This window comes from Filicampus tigris, chromosome 9 (genome assembly GCF_054856515.1).
Source record: "Filicampus tigris isolate MCC_2025a chromosome 9, RoL_Ftig_1.0, whole genome shotgun sequence".
NCBI lineage: Eukaryota > Metazoa > Chordata > Actinopteri > Syngnathiformes > Syngnathidae > Filicampus > Filicampus tigris.
The window spans coordinates 10,329,731-10,351,458 of NC_141225.1; the positions used below are offsets into that span (position 1 = coordinate 10,329,731).

The 21,728-nt window shown below is 40.3% G+C and overlaps 1 protein-coding gene across 4 annotated transcripts; it reads right to left on the reverse strand.

Annotated features, from left to right (window-relative positions):
• Positions 1–193: 193 nt before the first annotated feature.
• Positions 194–21,170, reverse strand: LOC147141880 (poly(rC)-binding protein 2-like). Of its 4 annotated transcripts, none has more exons than XM_086040279.1 (13): positions 21,004–21,169; positions 17,892–18,041; positions 15,170–15,193; positions 15,059–15,091; positions 14,842–14,958; positions 13,560–13,691; positions 13,342–13,470; positions 11,711–11,785; positions 11,443–11,484; positions 9,534–9,606; positions 9,401–9,453; positions 8,512–8,681; positions 194–1,149 (listed from the first exon to the last, which is right to left on the reverse strand). In XM_086040279.1, the coding sequence occupies exons 2-13, from the start codon at positions 17,958–17,960 to the stop codon at positions 1,113–1,115; spliced, it is 954 nt and encodes a 317-aa protein (XP_085896405.1). In that variant the 5' UTR covers positions 17,961–18,041; positions 21,004–21,169; the 3' UTR covers positions 194–1,112. The 4 variants fall into 4 exon arrangements, with proteins under 4 accessions (XP_085896405.1, XP_085896404.1, XP_085896406.1 ...); XM_086040278.1 differs by having other exon boundaries at positions 9,534–9,633; XM_086040281.1 differs by lacking the exon at positions 194–1,149 and adding an exon at positions 3,679–6,756 and having other exon boundaries at positions 9,534–9,633; positions 21,004–21,170.
• Positions 21,171–21,728: the final 558 nt, after the last annotated feature.

The window sequence follows — 21,728 nt, forward strand, 5'->3', positions numbered from 1 at the left end:
CTTAATCAAGGTTGAAAAACACAGCACTGCATCAGTGTAGGTACTGCAAGACTGGACGCCCGGGACTAGACCATTTACTCATTTGCCTGTTGTTGTTTTTTTTTAAATACATTACTTTCCAACAAAGACATTTATTTGACACATTTCACAACTTATCTAAATATAATATTAAGGACAACAAGCAGAGTGAGTGTGTGTTTAGAGCATTTCACATTTTTATTTCTTTTTTTTTTTTAAACAAATTTGTGCCAACCAAGATCTACAGTCTCAGAAAAAGAAAAACGTGCACAAATGTCCTTTTTCCTGCAAATAATAATCATAAAAATCAAGAACTGAGCAAAGCAAAGAGCAGGAAACTAGTGTTAGCTCACAACCCCTTCTTTGCCTTCATTTTGTTTTCTTCGTAATAGCCTCATACACGTGTTGCCAGTGTCCCTTCCCTCCTTCCCTCCCTCCCTCCCATTATTTGGTAGTTAAAAAAAATACTTCTTCCATTTAAAACAAATATTCCAACTTTGTGTCTTTATTTTAAGTATATAGCAGTTTTTACAACAACAAAAAAACCCTGACAAAAAGACCTCCCAACCCAGCAAAAAATAAAACATGATCCACGAAGGGGAATGACAAAAGGGAACGTGCCTACGACGCATCAGTGACCGAGTGTGTGCGTACAGCTACTCTCCGATGTGTAACAAAATATATTTTTAGGGGAATAAAAGAGTGACTCTAGTCTTCTTTTTTTATCATTTATTTGTGTCTTTTCTCCAAAGAATCCTACGCTGTACACAACTATATCTAAATCTTTCTATGAGGCTGCACTGAAACATGGAAGCTGGAAAAAGGGATCAAGACAAAATATATTTTTTTTAAAAAACAAAACAAATCTCAACTGATTTAAAACCCCATCTCCAAAAAAAACAGGGTATTAAAATCCTAGTTCCAGGGGTGGACTAAAACAAAAAAAAATAAATAATCACAGAGGAGGCTGTGGATGAAGTGATGCTAACAAAGGAAGAGAGAGGTGTTATATAGATGTAATATAGCTTTTTGTTGATGTTGTTGTTGTTGTTGTTGTTGGTGGTGGTGAGATGTAGTGCACACTGGGAGTCTCATCAGTTGGCTGCCAGTCCGGTGGCCTCCGAGGAAAGCCTGGAGCGGGACACATACACACACACAATGCATGGTTGGAGATCAACAGCATTTTCATCCCTCCAGAATTTTTTTTTTGCCACGAGTTCCAGTAGTGAACAATTAGGAGTGACGAGTTATTTAGTTATTTATCTATTTCAATAATCGTAGGTGAAGTAATCTCTAATTGTATTACATAGTGCACGCTTCCTCTACAGGAGGCTGCCCTGTCTCGCCGCCATCTTTCTGCTAACCCAAAGGAGACAAACTTTGCTAACGTAGTTGCTCCACATCACGACCACAGCATGTGTGACAAATGCAATGCGCTTTACGTTGTCACTTGAGGGTGTATTAGTAGTAGTTTGTGATGACATTTTGCTTGTACCTCTGCTGAGGGAAATTGGTGGGAGGCTTGCGACGCGTGGTCTCTCTGAGGCAACGTAGTGCACGCGCTTCAAACGTAGGCCCTTGCATTCTATTAATTCACCACTAGATGGCATTCAATTCAACACAATGTGCCTTGAAGCGACTTAAGTCAAAATGCACATATTGAGCATGCGACCTACGTTTTCGTTTTTGTGGGTTTTTTTGTGAATACTGAGAGGAGAGGGGACTGTGCCATGAGAAGACCGTCAATGATTGTTTATGTAAAAGGATTAGACCATTTGTAGGACCTTTTAGTCAAAACATGCGACATAGTATCCGGTCTTGTCATCGTTTATTCAAAAAACCTGTTTCCATAGCCAAAATTTGCATTATTTGATACGCTGAAAATTCCACCCGCTCCGGGCTTTAACTTTTTTTGCGAATTGGAAGCCTTTTTTCAAATTTCTAGCATTTCCATTCATGTTTATTTTAGCAATTCGTGAAAATTTGAATAAAAAAAAGGGTGTATGGAAACCGACCTAGTGATTTCCGTAACAAAATAGATCATCCGTAACAGTTGACAGGTCTGTAAAGGTGGTGCGGTAAATTAAAAAAAAAAACATCAATAAAATGTCATTTTTAACTCGTTTTTTTGAGAGGGGGTGAGCCAAATGTCAAGATGCTCAAGGATCACATGGCTTAAAAGCAACAAGCTGAAATTTTATTGAGGGTCAAGAGTGAGGGCGCACAGTGAAAAAACTGCAAAGTAATGTCAGTGTTTAAATGTGACATGGTATAGCAAAAAAAAAAATGTAAATCTATGTGAGGTATATCTTTATGTGTTATACTGCTCCCTGGTGGCCAAAGTGTGAACACCTGTCCAGTAGAGGTAAATACACTCAACCAACACCTTTCGGTTCATTCTCCATTATGCGCCAGGCATCTTCAAAAGGTGAGCAGTTTTACTTTATTTTAGTTTCAATGGACAGTGGCTTACTTCCTTTTTACATTTTATGTACAAGAATGTTTAAAATGTTACCCAAAACAATCATGCTAAATCCTGGAACAGATTATTTCCTACGAGATAATGCGTTTGTCTGGCATCTTCAAAGGTAAAGTAGTTTTACTTTTATTTAGTGGCCTTTTACAGTTGGTTTAAGTATTTTTGAGCTGCTGAGAACTGGAGTGGGTTAACTACATTTTTGTAATTTTTTTTAGTTAAGTGCATAAATGAGTAGAGAAAAGGCATATTATTCAAAAGAATACTGGTCTAAATCACAGTTTAGTTCCAAGTTTGACATATAGGGGGCAGTCCTTCATTTCACTAACGAATTTCCCTGATTCATCAGTGCAACATTGGGTCCAAGGCCATAAAAGCAGGCTTCAACTCTCGCAAAAACACCTCAACAAGTGAGTTTGGGACACTAACAGAAGACTGAGAAAGTAACTACAGCAAAGCCCCCAAATTACCGGTTCCAGGTTCACAGTCCCACCATTTTTTTGTTTTTGTTTTTTATACAGTTAACCATTTTAGTGTAACTCATTTATAATTGGTAGAATTCTGCTCTTGACCACAAGATGGCGACACTTTCGTTTCAGACAGTGTAAATTACATTTTCAAAGAAAAACAAAACAGGACGTGTTTCAGCACAGCAGTTTTTGCCATCCGCTGTAATCCTGATTTTTACACCAACAAGTTCATTTTATAATGTACATCTTTTGAAATCATTATTGATGTATACTGTGAGATATGTTAAGTGTTGGCTTGGCAAAAACATGATTTACTTCGTGTAAACAGTGGGACTGCTACACTGTTACACTTATTATACAATATTTGTGTATTATCCATTGCTTTGGTTAAATCTCTCTCTCTCTCTCGGTAGGCTATATATGTTTAAGTGTTTGTAGGTTATAAAATCATACCTTGGAAGTATTTACATTGGGTATTTCCAGATCGCGGGTTTCACTTATTGCAGGGATGGTATAGGAATGTAACCTCCGCAATAGAGGCGGATTATTGTAGTGCTTAGCTAGAGGGGGTGCATCTGAATGTTTGTGTGAGTGAATATTTACCATTTAGTCATTAAATATAGACAGATTTTTGGAATTAACTAAAATCTTGGGGAAAAATATTACTCAAGTAGCCAGAAGCAGTAATCACTGCCATATAAAATCACCACGATATAAACCCCAGCTTTTATTGCAGCCATTAAACTTTAAATAAATCCCCAGCAAAATCACAAAAATGGAGTTAGCCCACAGTAGCTCAATTAAACGTGTCTGATAGTCTGATAAAACATGTAATTTCATGGTGGTGACAGTTTGAGCAGGAAACATTGGAATTCACTTCTACATTTCGGATGAGAAATGTTTGACAGGCATGTTCAAAGGAAGAGTAGTAGATAGATTCACCTTGGCATCATTTCATAGGGGAAATTTAGTTTTGAAATGACAGCAATTTGGAAAGGAACTACGCTCCATTTTGGAAGTTCCAGACGTCATCTAAACATGCTGTCAATCAACAACTTAGGCACACAAATCAACTGTAACTACACAATGTCTTAGATGCATAGAGCCTTAAATAGATCACATAGAGAAAAAGAGAGAGGAATACAGACGCATTTAAATAATAGTAATCAGAATCATAGAAACATTAAATACCCCGCCGGACCTGGGGGAAAAAATAAAAAATAAAAAAAAAAACGCAAGTCGAAGCTCAACTTCAATTCATGGTGTGTATACCTGAGCGCGGACTAATGCTCCTTTATGTACATGAACAAAAAGCACTCGCTTTCACCGTGGTGATGCCTAAACAAATCAAACTAGCGCAAACATGACATCATCTTAGGAGAAAGCGTCGCTACCTGAGCACAGCTTACACACACAAAAAAGGAAAAAGGCTTCAGCGAACGCATCCGCTCTGCATGCAAAAGTCACTTTTGTTAGAATAATAATCACACTTGACAGGCAATAGAGTAAATATGGCAGCAAACTGTGTGTGTGCTTGCATGCGTATAGTGTTGCAAAATTCTGGCAATTTTTAAAGTTGCAAACTCTCCAGGGGAATTCACAGGGAAAAAAAGGAATTAACTAAATTGAAGGCTGGCTCTGGTTTAAAGAAGAAGTCAAGTTTAACATTTTCTTTACAATAATATGTTCTTTGCCCCACTTGTCTAGAGACAAATTCTACCTATTTCTTTTTTTTCCTTTATATCATCCCAGCGGGTGGCCATTTTTCCACAGTCGCTTAGAGCTCAGGTAAAAAAACGACCACGGCTCACTTGTTTTCTGAAGCTGAGCCCCGAGCAACTGTCATGTCATTTTCAGTCGACAGCGAGTGACAAAATGGTCGCCCCCTGAGATGGATACAAACTGGTGGATGTTGCTTCTTATTTTATATTCCACAAACGCAACTGTAATCAGAATGCCGTGTTTAGACTAGTCGGCCGCATATAACATAGTTTTGGAAAGAAAATTTTGGGGTTGACTTCCGCTTTAAGCAACTTTAGTGAAAATGCTCTAATTGAAGGACTTACGCTGGTTTTCTGTTTTTCTTTTTTTAATTCTTTTGTGAATATGGAGAGGAGAGGCAGGTGGCAAAACAGATGAGATGGATAAAATCGGGTGGATTTTACCGTTTATCTCATACTCCACAAGTACAATATTAATCAGAATGCCGTGTTTAGACTAGTTGGAGGCATACAGAGCATATCATTGTAAAGAACATATTTTATTTGATTAACCCTTTAACTCATTCACTGTCATTGACATATTTATGTCTTTTGACAGTCCATCAATTCAATCCTAGGAACTTATTTATATATTTTTTTCAAATGTAAGTGTGAAAGAGGGTCTAAAAATGTCTGGCAGTGAATGACTTAGATATAATTGGGGAAAATATAACAAAGAATAATCCTGAATAAAATAAGTACAAATATGAGAAGCCATTTGCCTTAAAGGGTTTAGCAAAAATGCAGATGCAATACTTGAAAAATTTGGAGGGATGATACTTTTTAAATTTGTATGTTGAAAGGGGATTTTTTTTTTGAAAGAGAGAGAGGAAGAGGGCCCCTTTTTCAATTAACATTTATTAATATTTTAGTCGTGGCTGTACTTTTTTATATTATATTCAACCCAAGTAGTGACACATTTAATTTTAGAGTATTTCTTGGATGAACTTTACTTGTCAGAGTAGTTTTAATACAATTTAACTTTACATATTTTTTTCTGAAGAAACAGTACTTTTACTCTATTACATTGAACTACAGTCCACTCACTAATTCCATGTTCATATTGCATTGTTTGCACAATGTTTTTGCTTTGAGATATCTGAAAGACCTCTCTCTGCCTTATGTGCTCTCACGTGACTCTTTCACACTTCTAACGGAGTCAGACAACTGCACGACCTCAAAGAAATCCCGATGATATTGAAAATTGCTGGTAATGCTTGCTACTTCACAATTTGGTAAAGTAACAATTTTCCACAAATCTATACCATTGGTCAGTCCAAACTTGTGGGTGTTATTTCCCTCTCTCTTATACACAAATTCTTGACCAATCTAAAGTGTAGAAAATGTAATGTTAATGGTTAAGAAAACGTGCAGTTTTTTGGGGCCTCCTGAAAAGGACTTGGGCGGAGACTGCCCAATGTCAGAGTTATGCTTGAATGCAACCTTTCCATTAAATTACTCTCAATTTCCAGTTAATTCCAATCATTTCTATCATATCCTCCCGTGGAAATTTACTACGAACTTACCAGAAATCTAGCAACGTGGTGTGGTGTACGTGCGTGTGGTAATTGAGTGTGTGTGTGTGTGTGTGCGTGTGCTCTGTGTGTGTTTAGTACACGTGGCCAAAGCAGGTGAAGATAAGTGGATGTGTTAGTAAGGGGAGAGCCGTCGCCGCTTGGATTTGGAGCCCAGCTCGGGGGCCATTTTGGGCTCGGGGTTGGCGGCCCCGCTGACAACATGGAGGGCCAGCAGAGGCAGGGGCTTGAGTGTGAGGAGACTGGACACACAGGCAGGAGAGGGGTCGGAGGAGGAGGATGTGGAGGAGGAAGAAGGAGGAGGTCCAGAAGGTAACAAGGACAGAGGGATGGAGGCTGAGGGGGGAACCACACAGGAGGAGGAAGCAGAGGAGGTGCTAGTAGTAGTAGCAGTGGTAGTAGTAGTAGAGGTGGAGGAAGGGCACGGGCTGCTCGGTTCGGGGTTCAAGGAGGAGGAAGAGGAGGAGGGAGGAGGAGGAGGTTTAGAGGACTCTACACTGTAGAAAAAGAGACAAGGAGAGAGAAAGAGGGACAACACAGTCGGGATGGGTCACAGGGCAGGCTGGTCGGTGGGCAAATGGCGGAAGAAGGGGAGGCTTTTTTTTCGGAATGGGGCCACGAAACGCGAGTGTGTTATGTTGACCGAAACAAGGCCGCGGGCCAATAAAGAGCTGGGCACGCTCTGGTGCATGCTAGTAGACCGGTGGACAATGAAATGCATGCCAAGTCCAAATTTTGTGCTTTTTCTCCTGAACAAATCATTTCGAAATTCTTATATTACTTTTACTAATATTGTCATATTATAATTATAATATTCAATACTTATATTTGGGGGTTTTTCACTCAAAATTTAGATGCATGTTTTTCATTGGACAGCGGACAAGAGCGAACTGCACATGAGTTAATAACGGAATCTTGCGTTTCCACCAAGCAGTACGGTTCACTTGGCCAAAGCTTGTGAACCCACTACTGACGGATCAAATGGTGATACAATACAGAGTAGGGCAGCAGCTATAAAACATTTTTTGGGACTCCAATATTCTACCAATTATAACATTGACTAATCAAGCAATCGGATGAAAATTTCTTTTGCATTATTAAAATGCATGAAAAGTGTGTTATTTTCTTCACTGCAGTATCTATGACTATGAATGAGTGTGGCTTTAAGAGGCGGGCGGTGGCCTGGTGAGTGACGTGTGTCAGCAAATGAGAGTAGTTGGCTTTTGTTAGCTCAGGTTAGTCTGCGCATGCATGTGTTGAAAGGGAATTCCGTTTCTATTTCTTTACCGCTTGTTCATTAAAACTAGCGATGGTATTCTATATTAAAATGAGCCACCAATGAGACGTTACATTGTGCTGCCTATCATAGGCATGCTGTTGTGTTGCGCAAGCTTTGTTTTGCACTTTATGTTTGTGTAAAACGTGACCCCAGCCTTTGGACATTGTCTTTCACGCACTCTTTCCTCCTGGCTAACCGCCATCACGCCACCTTGTTTCTACATGGAGTGGTGTGCGCGACTGTAACATTAGATATGTCTGTGAAAAAAAAGATCTCTGAGGTTTTGAGGCAAAGATTATGCACTGACCCTTTTTGGTAATTGAATTATTTCAGGTATTCAATTAATCATCGCAGGCCTAATAATACCAATGCGTTTGTAAAGATACTCGTCTCATCAACAGTTGAGTCAATAAACTGCCCCCGAGCCACTATCTGAATAAAGTTGGTTTTTTTGTGTGTTTTATTTTTAAATACAATTACAGTGTTTCCCGCATATTCACCTGTTGTGCTTTTTTTCGGGGAGCCTATCCTCACTCATTCGCTGAAAATCCCAGTCTAATACAAAATTGCTTTGGTACCATCTTAGGGCATCTTGGTGAAAAGAAACTATGAAATGAGGGAAGGAGTTTGATTTAGTCAGACCACAGTCCAGTCCAATAGAAAAGTTCTGCTTCGCAACCAGCTTGTGGCACAAGTAGGCAATGATAAAGCTTTTTAGGGGGGGGATGTCAATTATTCACAGATTTGGCCCCTAACACTGTTAATTGTTACTTTTCTCGGCACAAGTAGGCAATGATAAAGCTTTTTAGGGGGGGATGTCAATTATTCACAGATTTGGCCCCTAACACTGTTAATTGTTACTTTTCTCCATAGCTGGTAGCGGAAATTTTAGTTTGCACCGAACTGAATTTTACTGCTTGGTGGAAATGTGGCGAACACTTCAATTGACTGACAAGTGGGCGTGTGTACTGACCTGGCGTTGATGAGGTACTCTGCCAAGCTGATGCTGGCAGGTGAGCCCGTGATGGTCACCTGTCGGTCGGTGGAGCCGTCCACCGGGTTCGCGATCTTGATCTGGGCGCCCGACATTTGTCTGATCTCGTTGATCTTGGCGCCTTGGCGCCCGATGATGCAGCCGATGAGCTGAAGAGGAGGGAGAGCTTAACCCATTAAGGACGGGAGCGCATAACCGCGTTTCTACCACTAAAGCCGGAAGCGCTGTTGCGTGTTACTCCCTTTAAAGCCGGAGAGCGTGTACGTCATTCTAATTTTTTTAGTCCAATTCTCGGTCTCTGAGCCAATGACATGCATCAGAATATAAATGTGACAGTGTCGTGAGTTGTCGGAGCATATCCAGAATTTTTTCGAGGCGTAATGGCGGACGCCATCGATCGCGGTAGCTCTGCTGTAAGTCACGGTAGTGATATGGACGACACGCTCGCTGACTTTAAAGCCGTGAAACCATACAATCGTGATGTATGGTTAAGATATATCTTCGTAGACAATGACGATTTCAACGTCTTTGTAAGAGAACAAAGTATGGTAATTACAACTCGATTTTTAAAAATTAAAAATAGTGCTTCACTTGCATCTTCGAAGGAAACCGTAAAGATTAATAAACTCGTGCCTGTGTGAATGTCACAGGTCTAGGCTCTCAAATTCTTTTGGAATTATGTTTTTATCTGCTACAGGGGCTGCGATATTAATTATTTTGTAGGTGGCGAAAATGTCAGGTTTTCAAGGGTGACTCCAAAGACGACCGTAGGTTTTGGAGCGATGTCTCACGAGGGGCTACAGGCTTTAATGGGTTAAGCGAGAAGTAGTTCAACGCAACCCCCTAAAACTCATAGAAGAAAGCTTACCTCGTTTGGAATTTTCATCTCATTAGAACTGGTCTGAGCGGAAGTGTCGATTCCTAACAAAAAGCAAAAATGTTTTAACAACACCGAAAGTTGCCGCACACCGGGATCCGGGTGTCCATTTCACGGCACATACCGGTGAATCCCTGGTTGCTGTGTGCAATGGGGAAGGGGCTCTGCTGCATAGCCAGCTGGTGAAGCTTGGTGAGCTGTGGAGAGATAGCAGCAGAGGAAGACTGTGAGAGGGGGAGAGAGGAGGAGGAGGAGGAGGAGGATTGGAGGGAAAACAAGGAGTGAAAAGGGGAAGGAAACAAAAACGACACAAATCAAAGTCAGTTCAAGCACATACAAATAACATATCTGAAGGGAAGGACGCAAATTTCAGCAGGGTACAAAAAAAAAAAAAAAAAAAAAAAAAGGAAAAAGGGAGCCAGTCCATTTGACGGTGACAATCTAAACCCTGCATGACCATCTAAGGCTGAATTTTCACTGCAGGGTTCAAGTGACACAAATCAGATTTTTTGTGTCACAAACTAGGCGCAGTTTCATTTGTTCCGTCACCGTAAACACGCATATAGCACGTGTCACTGAAATCGACAATCACTGCCAGTTCGGCACTTGACATGCTGTGTAAATCCAGCCTTTGGGAATGCAGAAATTTTCGATACAGTTCTCAGTTAAATGTGGGTGTACCTACAGGGTCCAGCAAACAACATTCCCTCATTGTGATTTAAAGCATTTAAAGACGATGAGAAGGGGAAGGATGCTTAAGGCAGGTAGGCAAAAGAAAATCAAGTCAAGGGAAGCATGGGATTATTTAAAGGAGCAACGGAAAGAGCAAGCAGCAGAGCAGCAGATGGTCATTGATGGACCCGTGGAGAGTCTGGACAAACCCGGACAAACATAATGCTGGACACACACTGCACTGAACCATTTTAAATTTTGATGCGACTAACACGTTCAGGAAAGCAAAGGTCCCGCACTCAAGTGACGCTATTGCACATCAGTATCTGTTTGGCAACTGTCGGTGTCAGAGTGTAAGTGAATGGCAGAAAGTATTTGATTAGTCACACCACATGCTAGCACCAATCAGCCGTCATCTAATTACCTGATTGCGCGACACCGTGTAGCAGCATGTCACTGGCCTGTACTAATTAATACTGCTGTTTTTTTTAGCTTTATGCTCCAAACAATCACTGGGATCAAATTAGCCTTCCATTTCCCACACCATTTTGTCTGTACATTATACCGTGAAATCCCTTTTTTTTTTTGTCTGTGTACATGCATGTGCCTTAAAGAGGTGGGGCCTGGTGGCGTGACGTGACATGGGCGAGTCAGCGTGAGCTGTTGCAGAGAGCAGCTCCTCTGAGTTTTATTGTTTTTTTGCCATTCAATAAAACGGCTGAAAAGTGCATCTGCATCTGTGGCTCTCCTTTCTCACATGCTAGAGCATTTAAGCAAGAACAAATTCAAATCTCTCTTAAAAAAGATATAATGGGGGCATGAACAGTGATATAACGCACATGACTTAAAACGATTGCCTTTTGAGTTTAGGTTTTTATGATTGTGCCTCTTTGCGCTAAGAACAGTTGTAATTATTTCCATTTTCTTTTTTACATGAGATCTCTATGTAAAAGAGACTGAAGATAAAAATTAGCAGAAAATGGATGGATGGGTTAAGTCTTCAGTGGAGTCACTATGCTAAAGCTAAAACCATGCTAATGACATTATTTGTGCTCTGTCCTATAGCCAAAAACTTCAAAAAGAGATCCTGAGAATTAAGACGTGGATTGTCAATTTTTTGCACAATTCGTCGGCTTGACGATTTGTCAGTCACCAAGCTCGACTAAAAGGAACTGGCAGTCGTTAAACATGAACAATGACGCCATCTAAAAACACAAATTCCCGTTTCCATTTAACAAGCGCAAAAGGGGATGGGTGGCATCAAGTTTGGGGAAGGTGACGAAGACGAACGGAATGGGTGGTGCCAACGCGGTTCAAGGGTGGGGGATGCTCATTTTCGCACAGGCGGAAACTTCACTTACATCTGGCTGTGGAATGGCATGCTGTCCTTGTACGGCATACGCCTGAAAAAAATGAGAACACAACTTTCACAGGCGTTACATCGGACGCCGGCAAAAGCTAATAAAAAGATCAGCAACAACAAGTCTTGTCCAAAGTCTCCACATTTCTTGCAAAGGAAACATCATTGGGACATGAAAGAGAAATGGAGGAAAGCCAGAGGAAGGAGTAGCTTATTTCTAAGTATTATACACAAACACACAACATCACAAAACTAGCAAATGAGCGTACCTGTCCACCTGCGAAGATGACGGGGGATCCTGAAGGTTTGGGTCGGTAGGGAATCGTGACGCCTTTAGGGGGAGACTGCGCAGGGGATACCCAGGACAGACGCATGACAAAAACCTCAGCTGACAATAATGGCTTCAAAAATCACGTCACAATAACAATACATACTGCTATTAGCAGAGCTGGGTACTTGACCCTTTTTTGCCGGTCTGGCGGCGACCCTCCACCCTTGACCTGCGTACCTTTCCGGCCGCGACCCTCCGGCCATATTCATAAACATTGTCAAACATACCCAATTTTAAAAAAAAAAAATTTAATATGGCGCGTTTCTATAAAGTAGGGGTGGGAACGATAATCGTTTTTTGATGCATCATTTGTTCTATTAAAAAGATTGTGCATCGATTCAGAGATATTAATAATCAATGTTTAAAGTATATATATATATATAAAAAAAACAAAATAGATTGTGCAAAGGATTACATGTGTTTGCACGTCAGACGTCTGTGCTAAGGCTTACGTGACAAGATGGCGGAACGAGCAAAAACCTCACACGAGCGGCACAATACTCGTTATAAGCATCGGTTTAGAGACATTTAGTTTCTTTACGAAGTGTGAGACGAGGACAAAAATAATTCGGGAACCCAACAAACATGACACGCTACCGCCCAGAGTTGAGTGCTGCGAAAGGTGGACCGTCGGAGGTGATAAACAATGACTCTGCCAGGTGCTCTCGCAACACTTCCACCAAACTCCGAAAGAGCAAGAAAAATAACCAAATCCATTGCATCGATTTGTGCGCTTAATCGGTTGTGGAAGATGATTTTGCGGCATGATACAGACACCGGATCCACGGTCTAAAATTCCCATCGCGTAGTTACAATAACACCAAAGCATGTAGATTACTTCTTTTCTCCCACAAAAACCTAGAATATGCACAGCTTCTGCAAACTTAACAGTTAAATGTCTGTTATTTATTGTTACAAAGTATGCTGTTGGTTTATATTTTGAATAATAACGCTATTCTGTTTGGTGACAATTTCTCAGGGCTTAATGTTGGGTTAAATAAAAGCAGCGTTCATTGCTAAACTAAACAGTAATGTCAATCAGATGATGCATATTGCACTTTCATAAAATACAGGTTACACAGATTGTTTAAATTTCTTTATAAATGTTTTTAGAAACAGACATTTGGTCATTGAGAAGTTACAGACATTTGCTGCCATTGGGACTATTTGAAATGTGTTGACACGTAAATGAGGTTGTGAAAGTGTGAAAAATAATTCCTTGCTCTTCCTTGAGTTCTGCAATTGTTTTAAAAAAGGTACCCTTGTTTTAGATGAACTATAAAATGTAAGCCATTGTAGTGATGCATCGGAATCAAATCGAATCATAGGCCTCTGAATCAGAAATCAATTGAATCGTGGGCCTCTGAATCAGATCGAATCGTGAGGTACCCATAGATTCCCACTTCTAGTATAAACCTATTGTTTACACATCTGAATTAGAAATTAATATTTGCTATTACATAAATGAAGCAAAAAAGACTCTCTGATGAACACCCAACCCGTCGTGTACATTTTCTTTTTTTAACTCAAACAATATGAAAATCTTTCCTTGAGTAGGTTCCGCCTTACCTCGAGCATGACCACACAGATCTGCTTGACGCACTCTATGATTGACTGGGGCGTGCCAGCAATGCTGATGGCGCGCTCCGTGGAGTTGGGCAGCATGTCGCCTGCCACTTGGACCTGAGCACTGGTTGACTGACAGCACAACAAAGCAAAGGAAAATGAGACGGGGGAGGACGAAGACGACACCTGCTTTTGTTTGGTTTCTAAAAGAGGATGCGTACCTCTCGGATTTCTTTAATCTTGCAGCCGCCTTTGCCAATGAGAGAACCGCACTGGCTGGCGGGCACCACGATGCGGAGGGTCACTGGGGGCTTGCTGGTGGCTGTGCTGTTTGTCATCGAGCTGCTGATGTCCTGGGGGCGCAATTTGGTTTATTTGTCACTTGGTCTGCAATGTTTTTAGTTACTACAAAATATTTTTTTCCTGCAATGCATTTCAATAAGCATCAATTATGAGCGGAATTTTGCTATCCGTGGACCGGCAAGGTCCCTATTAGAGATACAACGACAAGTCCAATAAATGCTCTTCCATGAGAAAGCAGAAGACCAAATTAACCTGTGAATCCATCTGTTACCATTCATACTACAGTGTTATTTTGAACAATTATTTCAGAATACAGTGGTAGCTTGACTTGACAGTTTCATTCGTTGTATGATCAACCTTGAAATTCAATTTACTTGTATATCAAATCAATATTCCCCAATGAAATTCATTAAAAGGACTTTAATCTGTTCTAGATCCTGAAAAATGCCACTTTTTTTTTTTTACATTTTTAATAAAGAAAAAAGCAATGCATTGTTTGAAAAAAAAAAAACGTGTATGGACAATAACGTTTTACAAAGTGTTAGTTACTGCAGTTACTGTAGTATACGTATGTTGCAAGTGTGTCTTTAAGGGGCGTGGCCTAGTAAGGAGCTGTAACCAGGTTGTCCGGTTAAACTGCGTCGTGGGCCCCTGGGCGTTGAGTCGTGACCTACAGCAACTCCTTGTGAGTGACTTCATTTTGGATTTGTTTAACTGTTTGCCCCATTAAACAAACAGTTGAAATTATCATTGAGGTTTGTGGACATCCCGGGCTATATGACACTGCCAGCTACCAGTACCGGGACAAGAAAAAAAGAATCCAGGCTTGGAGAACCGTGAGAGAGGAGCTTGTTATACCTGATATGTTTTTACTTACTTTATTTTTTTACAGCTGTAGAACTTTAACAAGACGGCAATATTTGTTTGCATTACTTACAGTACTGAGGGACGATTAGTGGGCCGGACTAAAATTCACTCCCGCCCTTGCTTAGTCCGTCCCTTTTTTAAACTATTCACCCGCGTCCTCCGTCCCAAAAATGGGCGTCCGCCCCTGGGATGGACTACCCAGCTCTGGGTATTAGTAAGTCAAGTTACCACAAATGTGACATTTTTGTTTGGTAGTGTGCCTTGAATCGGTAATAGGTTGGGAAACACTGATTTATAGCTGTCCAACGACGATTCATTGAGCTGGTGGCGCACCTCTTCCAGTTTATCAATGATCATGGAGAAGGCTTTGAAGATGGCGGTGGTTGGCCCTGCCAGAGTGATGATCCTCTCGGGACAGTTGCCCTCGGAAATGTTGATGCGCGCCCCGCTCTGTGTGGAAAAGTCACCGGACAGGTTGAGAAAAACAACTTGGAAATGAAAAGTGTTGCGTTATGATTATTCAGAAGAGAGGCCATGAAGGGGAAGTCACCTCTTCTCTCATCTTCTTCACAGATTCGCCTTTCTAAAAAGCAGGACATACAAGTAAGGTTCAGAACCAGAAAAATAGATTTCAATTTAAGTGTGTCCTGTGAAGCTTTACCTTTCCAATGATACTGCCAACTTCCTGAAACGACAAAACAATGTCCATTAGATTTTATCACATTGAGGATTTTTTTTTAAGTTAATAGTTCTGAATCAAATGTCCCAGAATACAAAATTAACATGAAAACTACACCTCTGAAGATACAGGAATCTAGGGCTGAATGATTTTAGGAAAGGATCGTATTGCGATTTGGATTCAATTTTCTTCAAATGAAGCGTCAGCGCATTGACAACATGAAACATTTACAAATATGACATCATATCATCAAATAGATTAAAACTATTACTCTAATAATGCAAGTACACTAAAGAGGTTTTGTGAGGGAGGCAGTCCCTTTTCAAGGTTTTTAAAAGGGTTCAAGGCAAGACCTACTTCACCACTTCATCATTTATAAATAAACCAAAAATGTTTTACATTTTTTATGTACATGCTCTTTGTACATAAATGTAAGACATTATATATAAATATTTTTCCCATATGTAGAGCAATAGCTAGACACTTAACTACTTCAAACAGAGACTGAGGGCTTAGCAATATGGCCTGAAATTCATATCATAGTATTGATTCAATATTTGGCTACAAGTACTGATGAGTATAAAAGTATAAAAATAATATTTCTGAATGGGTTATTTAAATTCGAAAAGGGACATCTTTTCTGGTAAAAAGGGTCAGAGTGTATCATATTCATTCTTCTCTATGCTTCTTTTCATTCAAAATTTGCATTTTAATATGAACATTAAGGGTGTAACGGTACATGTGGGTGTATTACATTTCGGTATGGCATATGTTCGGTTCGGTCCACTTATTAGCACGAGTTTACGCACGAGCGTTATTGACTGTTGCACGCGGGGGAGGAGGGCGGCGGCACTAAAGAGGAGCCCGGACGCCAGAAGCCGTGATAAATCATAAATGCATGGATAAATGGCATAATAATGGCATATGCAAACAAGCCAGAGCTCGAAGGTCCCCCGTTTGGGAACGTTCTAGCTTTCCTGTTAAAAACCGCAGATGGGGAAAGGTACCTGTATAAGTCCCAAAGTTGTGTGCCGACATTGCTACATGAGCTCGGCGGCTATGCTATAGTAGCACGTCTAACATAATAACACTTAAAACGACATCATCCGACTTTGACTGTTTCTTAGACGAGGAAGCAAGCAGTATTTTTAGCCAAAAACAAAGTACAACAGCTATGTTCTTCATCCTCCGCTGCTCCTCTCGCTAGCCGTACGATGCATTCATGAACCTTGGACCCAATTCGTTACAATATGCTGTTGAACAATCAAAGATTTCAATGCCTAAAACGTGGAAATAATTTCATAAAGACTTTAAAGTTACTGTATTTAATTGTAAAAAGTTTTAATACAGTTAGCAATAATTGTAACTGTTATTGTATGTATTTTTTTTCATCACAAAAAGTGTATATGTACTGTAATGACAACTTGTCTTTAGCTTGAATACTTAGATGTCTCATAGGCTGTTGCTGCTGAGTGTTTAAAGATTTCAGTGTCTTAATAATTTACAAAATTAAGAGATCTTTATTGGTAGTGTATTTTTTATTCTGGTGTCATTTCTTAGAATGTCGCCCGAATGGTTCGCTTTTATTTTTTTTCCTAAAAACAAAAAAAAAGTACCATTTACTTGTCATCTTTTCAAAATAAACATTTAAAAAGAAAAATCTGTTTTTTTACCGAAAATATACCAAATCGAAGTTTCCAAGAAACCGAACGAAAATGTGATTTAACGTACTATTATACCCCTAAAGAACATGATGCTCTATTTAAGAAATAAAAAAAGCCCCGTGAGGATAAGCAGTTTGGATAATGGATGGATGGAAAAAGTCCCCCTGCAAAGCTGAATTATATAAAAATAAATGTGAGACCTATTACTGTGTAGATCTCAAAACTCTCACAATTTTGTGAGATGACATAATTATAATAATTTAAATAGTAACTGCTCTTCAACTAAGTTTCTCTGCCCATGATTAGGCAGTATGGCTCTTATGTCTGAAATTGGCAAGGAACAGCCACTACAAGGAAACCGTTTTATATCAAAGCCAAAAGCTAAGCAGAGCTGCAGTGTTAGCACAAACGCTATCGGGCCGATAGCCGATACTAATATCAGATCGGGACACCCCTATCGATTGCTTTAGTAATCGTTGGAATAAATGATAGGATAATTTTCCTACAAAGATTTGTCTGTCACAGCCCCACCCTCAATACTGTAATTACTGAAATTTTATTTCGCATTAAAGTGTATTGTCAAATCATTTTCCATTATTACTGTTTATTAACCAATTATTGTTTATTTGGTATTGTTTGATGATAAAAAAAAAAGACTAAGCAACAATTAGCAATATCTCAAAGAGACGAAATGATGTGCTTACCATTTTGAAATGAATTCAGTTATTGGTTGTTCTTATTTTGATTAATCACAAAAGACAAGTCTGCTTTCATGCAGGACTACAGAAATCAAGACAATAATTACTGTTGAGAGGCTGAAATCAGAAGATTTGGAAATGGAAATGGGTGCAACATAGGAAAGGGTCGAGCTACTCAGTAAAATATGCGCAACCCAATTCATTTCACATCCACTACACACACCATTTTAGGGGAGCAACTTCTGAATATTTTTAGAATGACATTTTCAGCTGATCAGCTCATCCAGTCTATCCTTGACCACCAGTCGGATGAAAAAACAGCATAGCGTGCTGACGCCTCACCTTGCCGTGCATGAGCAACCTAATGGTAAGGGTGACATTGAGCCCTCCTTCAATCACACCGGAGTCCATAGCTGCAGCTGCCGTACGTGGGACTTCTGTGTCGAACTTGGGGGGGGCAGGGATGGGGGGGTCTTTGGTCACAGAGATGATCTGGAGGGAGGAAGGGAGCTCAGTGTGGTATACATGAAAATGGTAACATAGAGCTTCCCGACATGAAGTTCAGTAAGTGCCCATCTAAAGATAAAGAGTCAAAAGTCAAGTCAGTCAAGAGTGGTACTAATGGTGTTCGGTCCCAGTGGCTCATCTCCATCCCACTCCGTTGACCTGGGCCCCCTGGCTTCATATCTAAAGCCAACAGTCTCAAACTTGGGTTTTAAAATGGACAGTGATCTTAAATTGGACCAGCAAATCACAAATCGCTGTTGTAAAGTCGAGCTTCTTTCACCTTAGACAGCTGGCTATGGTAAAGCCCCTCCCTTGGCATCAGCACTTAGAAACAGTCATCCATGCCATCGCTACATCTCGGCTAGATTACTGCAATGCACATTATTCTGGAGTCAGCCAGTCCTCCCTCAAACGTCTCCAGTTGGTCCAAAATGCTGCAGCCCGCCTACTAACTGGAGCTCGGAAGATTGGGCACATAACACCAATTCTGGCCTCCCTTCACTGGCTCCCAGTGCATTTCAGGGTTCAATTTAAGTTTCTCCTATTTGTCTTTAAATCATTAAATGGCCTCACCCCGGCGTACCTCTCCGAGCTCCTTCACTCCTACGCACCTTCGAGGACCAAGCGGAGCCTCAGAGGGGATTGAGCCTTTTCTGTCGCTGGTCCCTCTCTCTGGAATGACCTCCCATTGGTTGTTAGGCAAGCCCCCTCTCTGTCCATTTTTAAAACCCGGTTGAAGACATTTCTTTTCTCTGGCTTTTGATCAGACCTGAAATTTTCGGCTCTTTTGCGGTGTCAATTGTATATAGTATTTTATCTTAATTTATTGACTTTATTTATATTTTTATTTATATTTCATATTACTTGTATCTATAATTATTAATACGTGTATCACAGCCTTTTATTGTTCTTTTAATTATTGTATTGTTTGTAAAGTGCTTTGTTACAGCTCTAGCTGTTATGAAATGCGCTATAGAAATAAAATTGTATTGCCTTCATAGGAAGGACACAGCGCTTTGAAACCGTTTGAGCTGTTTGTCTTCACTATGGTGAAAATCTCAGGTAGTAGATGTCACTAATGAAGAAAAGCTGTGCAGACAACTGCATATTACTACTCGTGACTAGTGTTGTTAAAAGTATTGATACTTACACGCCATACCCAAATCCATTACTAACATGTCATGGTATCGATACTATGGTGCGCGGGCCCGCAGCATCCAATGCGTGCCATAATATTGAGCACAGCCTGCAGCAGTCAGGAGCCTTCACTGGGAAACCACTTGCAGTTCCACATTTTACTGCTGATAAGTATGGCGGCAGCAGGAGGGCCAAACCAGCCAGTCTTGTTCATAAAAATATTTTGTATTCCTTTTTAAAGTATTTGTCTTTTTTTTAATTCTACAAGTTCACTTTCCCGACAATGATGAAGACATGTAATACAATAGTGGAAGGATTTAGTGTGTGGGGGGGGGGGGTGCCTGGTAAGACAGTCGTTCGACCAGTGTGCTGAATTGTCTTTCAAGTGAGGACAAAGAGCACACGTGGACCTTAGGATTAGTGATATTGGGTACCACTTTTTTTCAAACCATTACCAGTGTGAGTATTCACTTGTGTACTCACCGGAAACCAGTACTGATAAGAGTACTTTTGAAAAAGTAAAATTTCAGTTAACACAATAATTCATTGTGAATAAATAACTTTCTGACATATATGATTAAAACAGATGTTTCAAACCGCAGCAGTGTAGTGCCAACTATGGGCGAGGAGGACTCCATGTCAGATCTGATTGCCTCAAGTATCTGCCGTTTGTATCGGCAGCCTTCATAAGTACCCAATACCTGAAATAAGGCAGTTATCAATACCTAGTATCAGTACTTGCCCATCACTACTTAATAAAAATCAAGAGATTCTCAAATGCCTTTGAAAACGAAATTTCAACTACTTAACATCTAGCTCTGCACTAGCTTTACTAGTTAGTACTAGTTGCACAATTTTTTCTCGCTATTAAGATTGTGTTGTCCTACTTGTATGCCAAAGTGATCCTAATAGTGTCCAGAAATGTCATACAGTTGAGAATACGTTACTAGTAAAACACAGTAATTCTACTAGTGTATCAAGTTGTCTAGAGTACTCCAGTTCATAGACATCAAGATGCATTTCAAAAGGTATCGAATAAATGCTCAAATGGCTTTCCTAAGTTAGGGCAGACACTAACGTAAATAGCAGCCGCAAAAGCCTCACAAGCACGCCACCAAATGTGTGTTTGGGTTTTACTTTGTGGCAACACAGTCGAGGTTGTGTAAAAACAGTTGAATACGTTTGCTGAGCAAATACGGGGAGAAGCGATAAAACGGCCAAGATCGCTTGCCGGCTAACCGTTTCGTCATCATTAGCAACGTGCCAAGTTCGCGTTTTCACCCCCCAAAAAACATTTAAAACACTTTTGATTTAAAATTAAGTCTTTGAACTAATTACTACTCAACTTCAAATGTCTCTTAAGATGGTTTTGAGTGTTTATTTCGGAATAAAGTACTCACATTTATACAAATTTGCATTTCGGAGGTTTGTCGAACGGACGGGGGGTTGGGAGGGAGAAATGAATGGAGCATGCGCACGATAGTTCGCAATGCTAACTCCCAACTTATGTTTTATTCAACGTAGTGACATTGTACTTCATAACACACGACGTGCACGTCAAATTAAACGCTATTCATAACCATTTGGGTAAAATAAAAGGTTATTTGGGCTTTAAACCAACGCGAAGCTTGACGTTTCCGGTGGTTGGCTAAGCTAACAAAGCTAATTTTAGACGGCGCACTCTCCGTGGCCGCCGCGGCCTACTAGCAAGATGCTATTCTTTAGCTAAACTAAGCGCGATTTCTTTCCGCTTCTTCGGACCACAACAACAAGGGTAACGAAAACATCCGAACTCGGAGGCCGAACTTACCCGGTTCGCGCGCTGGAATGTGACCGGGGGATGGGTTGGGGTTGTGAGGGTAGAAGGGGAGAGGTTCGGGAGGGTAGAAACCCAGGGGGGGAAGAGTTTAGAGAGGACTCGGGGGAAGAGGGAAGAGCGATGTGAAATCGAGCTCCACTCCTTTACACAAAGACAACAACATGGCGACCTCCGACCTTTCCCCTTTCACCCAGGCCGAGCCCACATCCTGTTTGCGACCCGCCCAATTAAAACAAAATACAGTATAACATAAAAGATTATACGTACGTTTGGAATATGAAAACACACAAATAATATAAAATACAATTCTGATAATTGTGGAAAAAACTTTCGTGTTGTAGCTGTGAGACGTTCAAGCACATTCGTAAAAGTTAGACGAATCCCCTCTAACATTTTGTTTTATGAATTCTGATTTACGTATGTTGAGATGACTCCTAACAACGACCGAAAATAACACGCGTCTGAGAGCCGCAATGTAGAGGAAGACAATTTTAAAAACATTTGGATTAAAAAAACAATTTTTAGTTGTTGCTGTGAGACGTTCAGGGTATATTCAGAAAAATCAGTGACATATGCATAACAACGCCAATCGTCTCTAAACAACACTAATACACAAATAAAATAAACATTTATTCTTACGTTACTTATGTCGATATGGCACTTAACAACAATGCCCGACAATAAATAAATATATCTAGATATATATATATATATAT

What these genes read in the sequence shown, in the direction of transcription:
- LOC147141880 (XM_086040281.1), bottom strand. Translation starts at nt 17,960, where the DNA reads ATGGACTCCGGTGTGATTGAAGGAGGGCTCAATGTCACCCTTACCATT. An exon ending in TGAAGAAGATGAGAGAAGAG is followed by an intron (nt 14,959 to 15,058) that starts GTGACTTCCCCT and finishes TTTTCCACACAG; the next exon opens with AGCGGGGCGCGCATCAACAT. An exon ending in TCATCTTCGCAGGTGGACAG is followed by an intron (nt 11,485 to 11,710) that starts GTACGCTCATTT and finishes CATTTTTTTCAG; the next exon opens with GCGTATGCCGTACAAGGACA.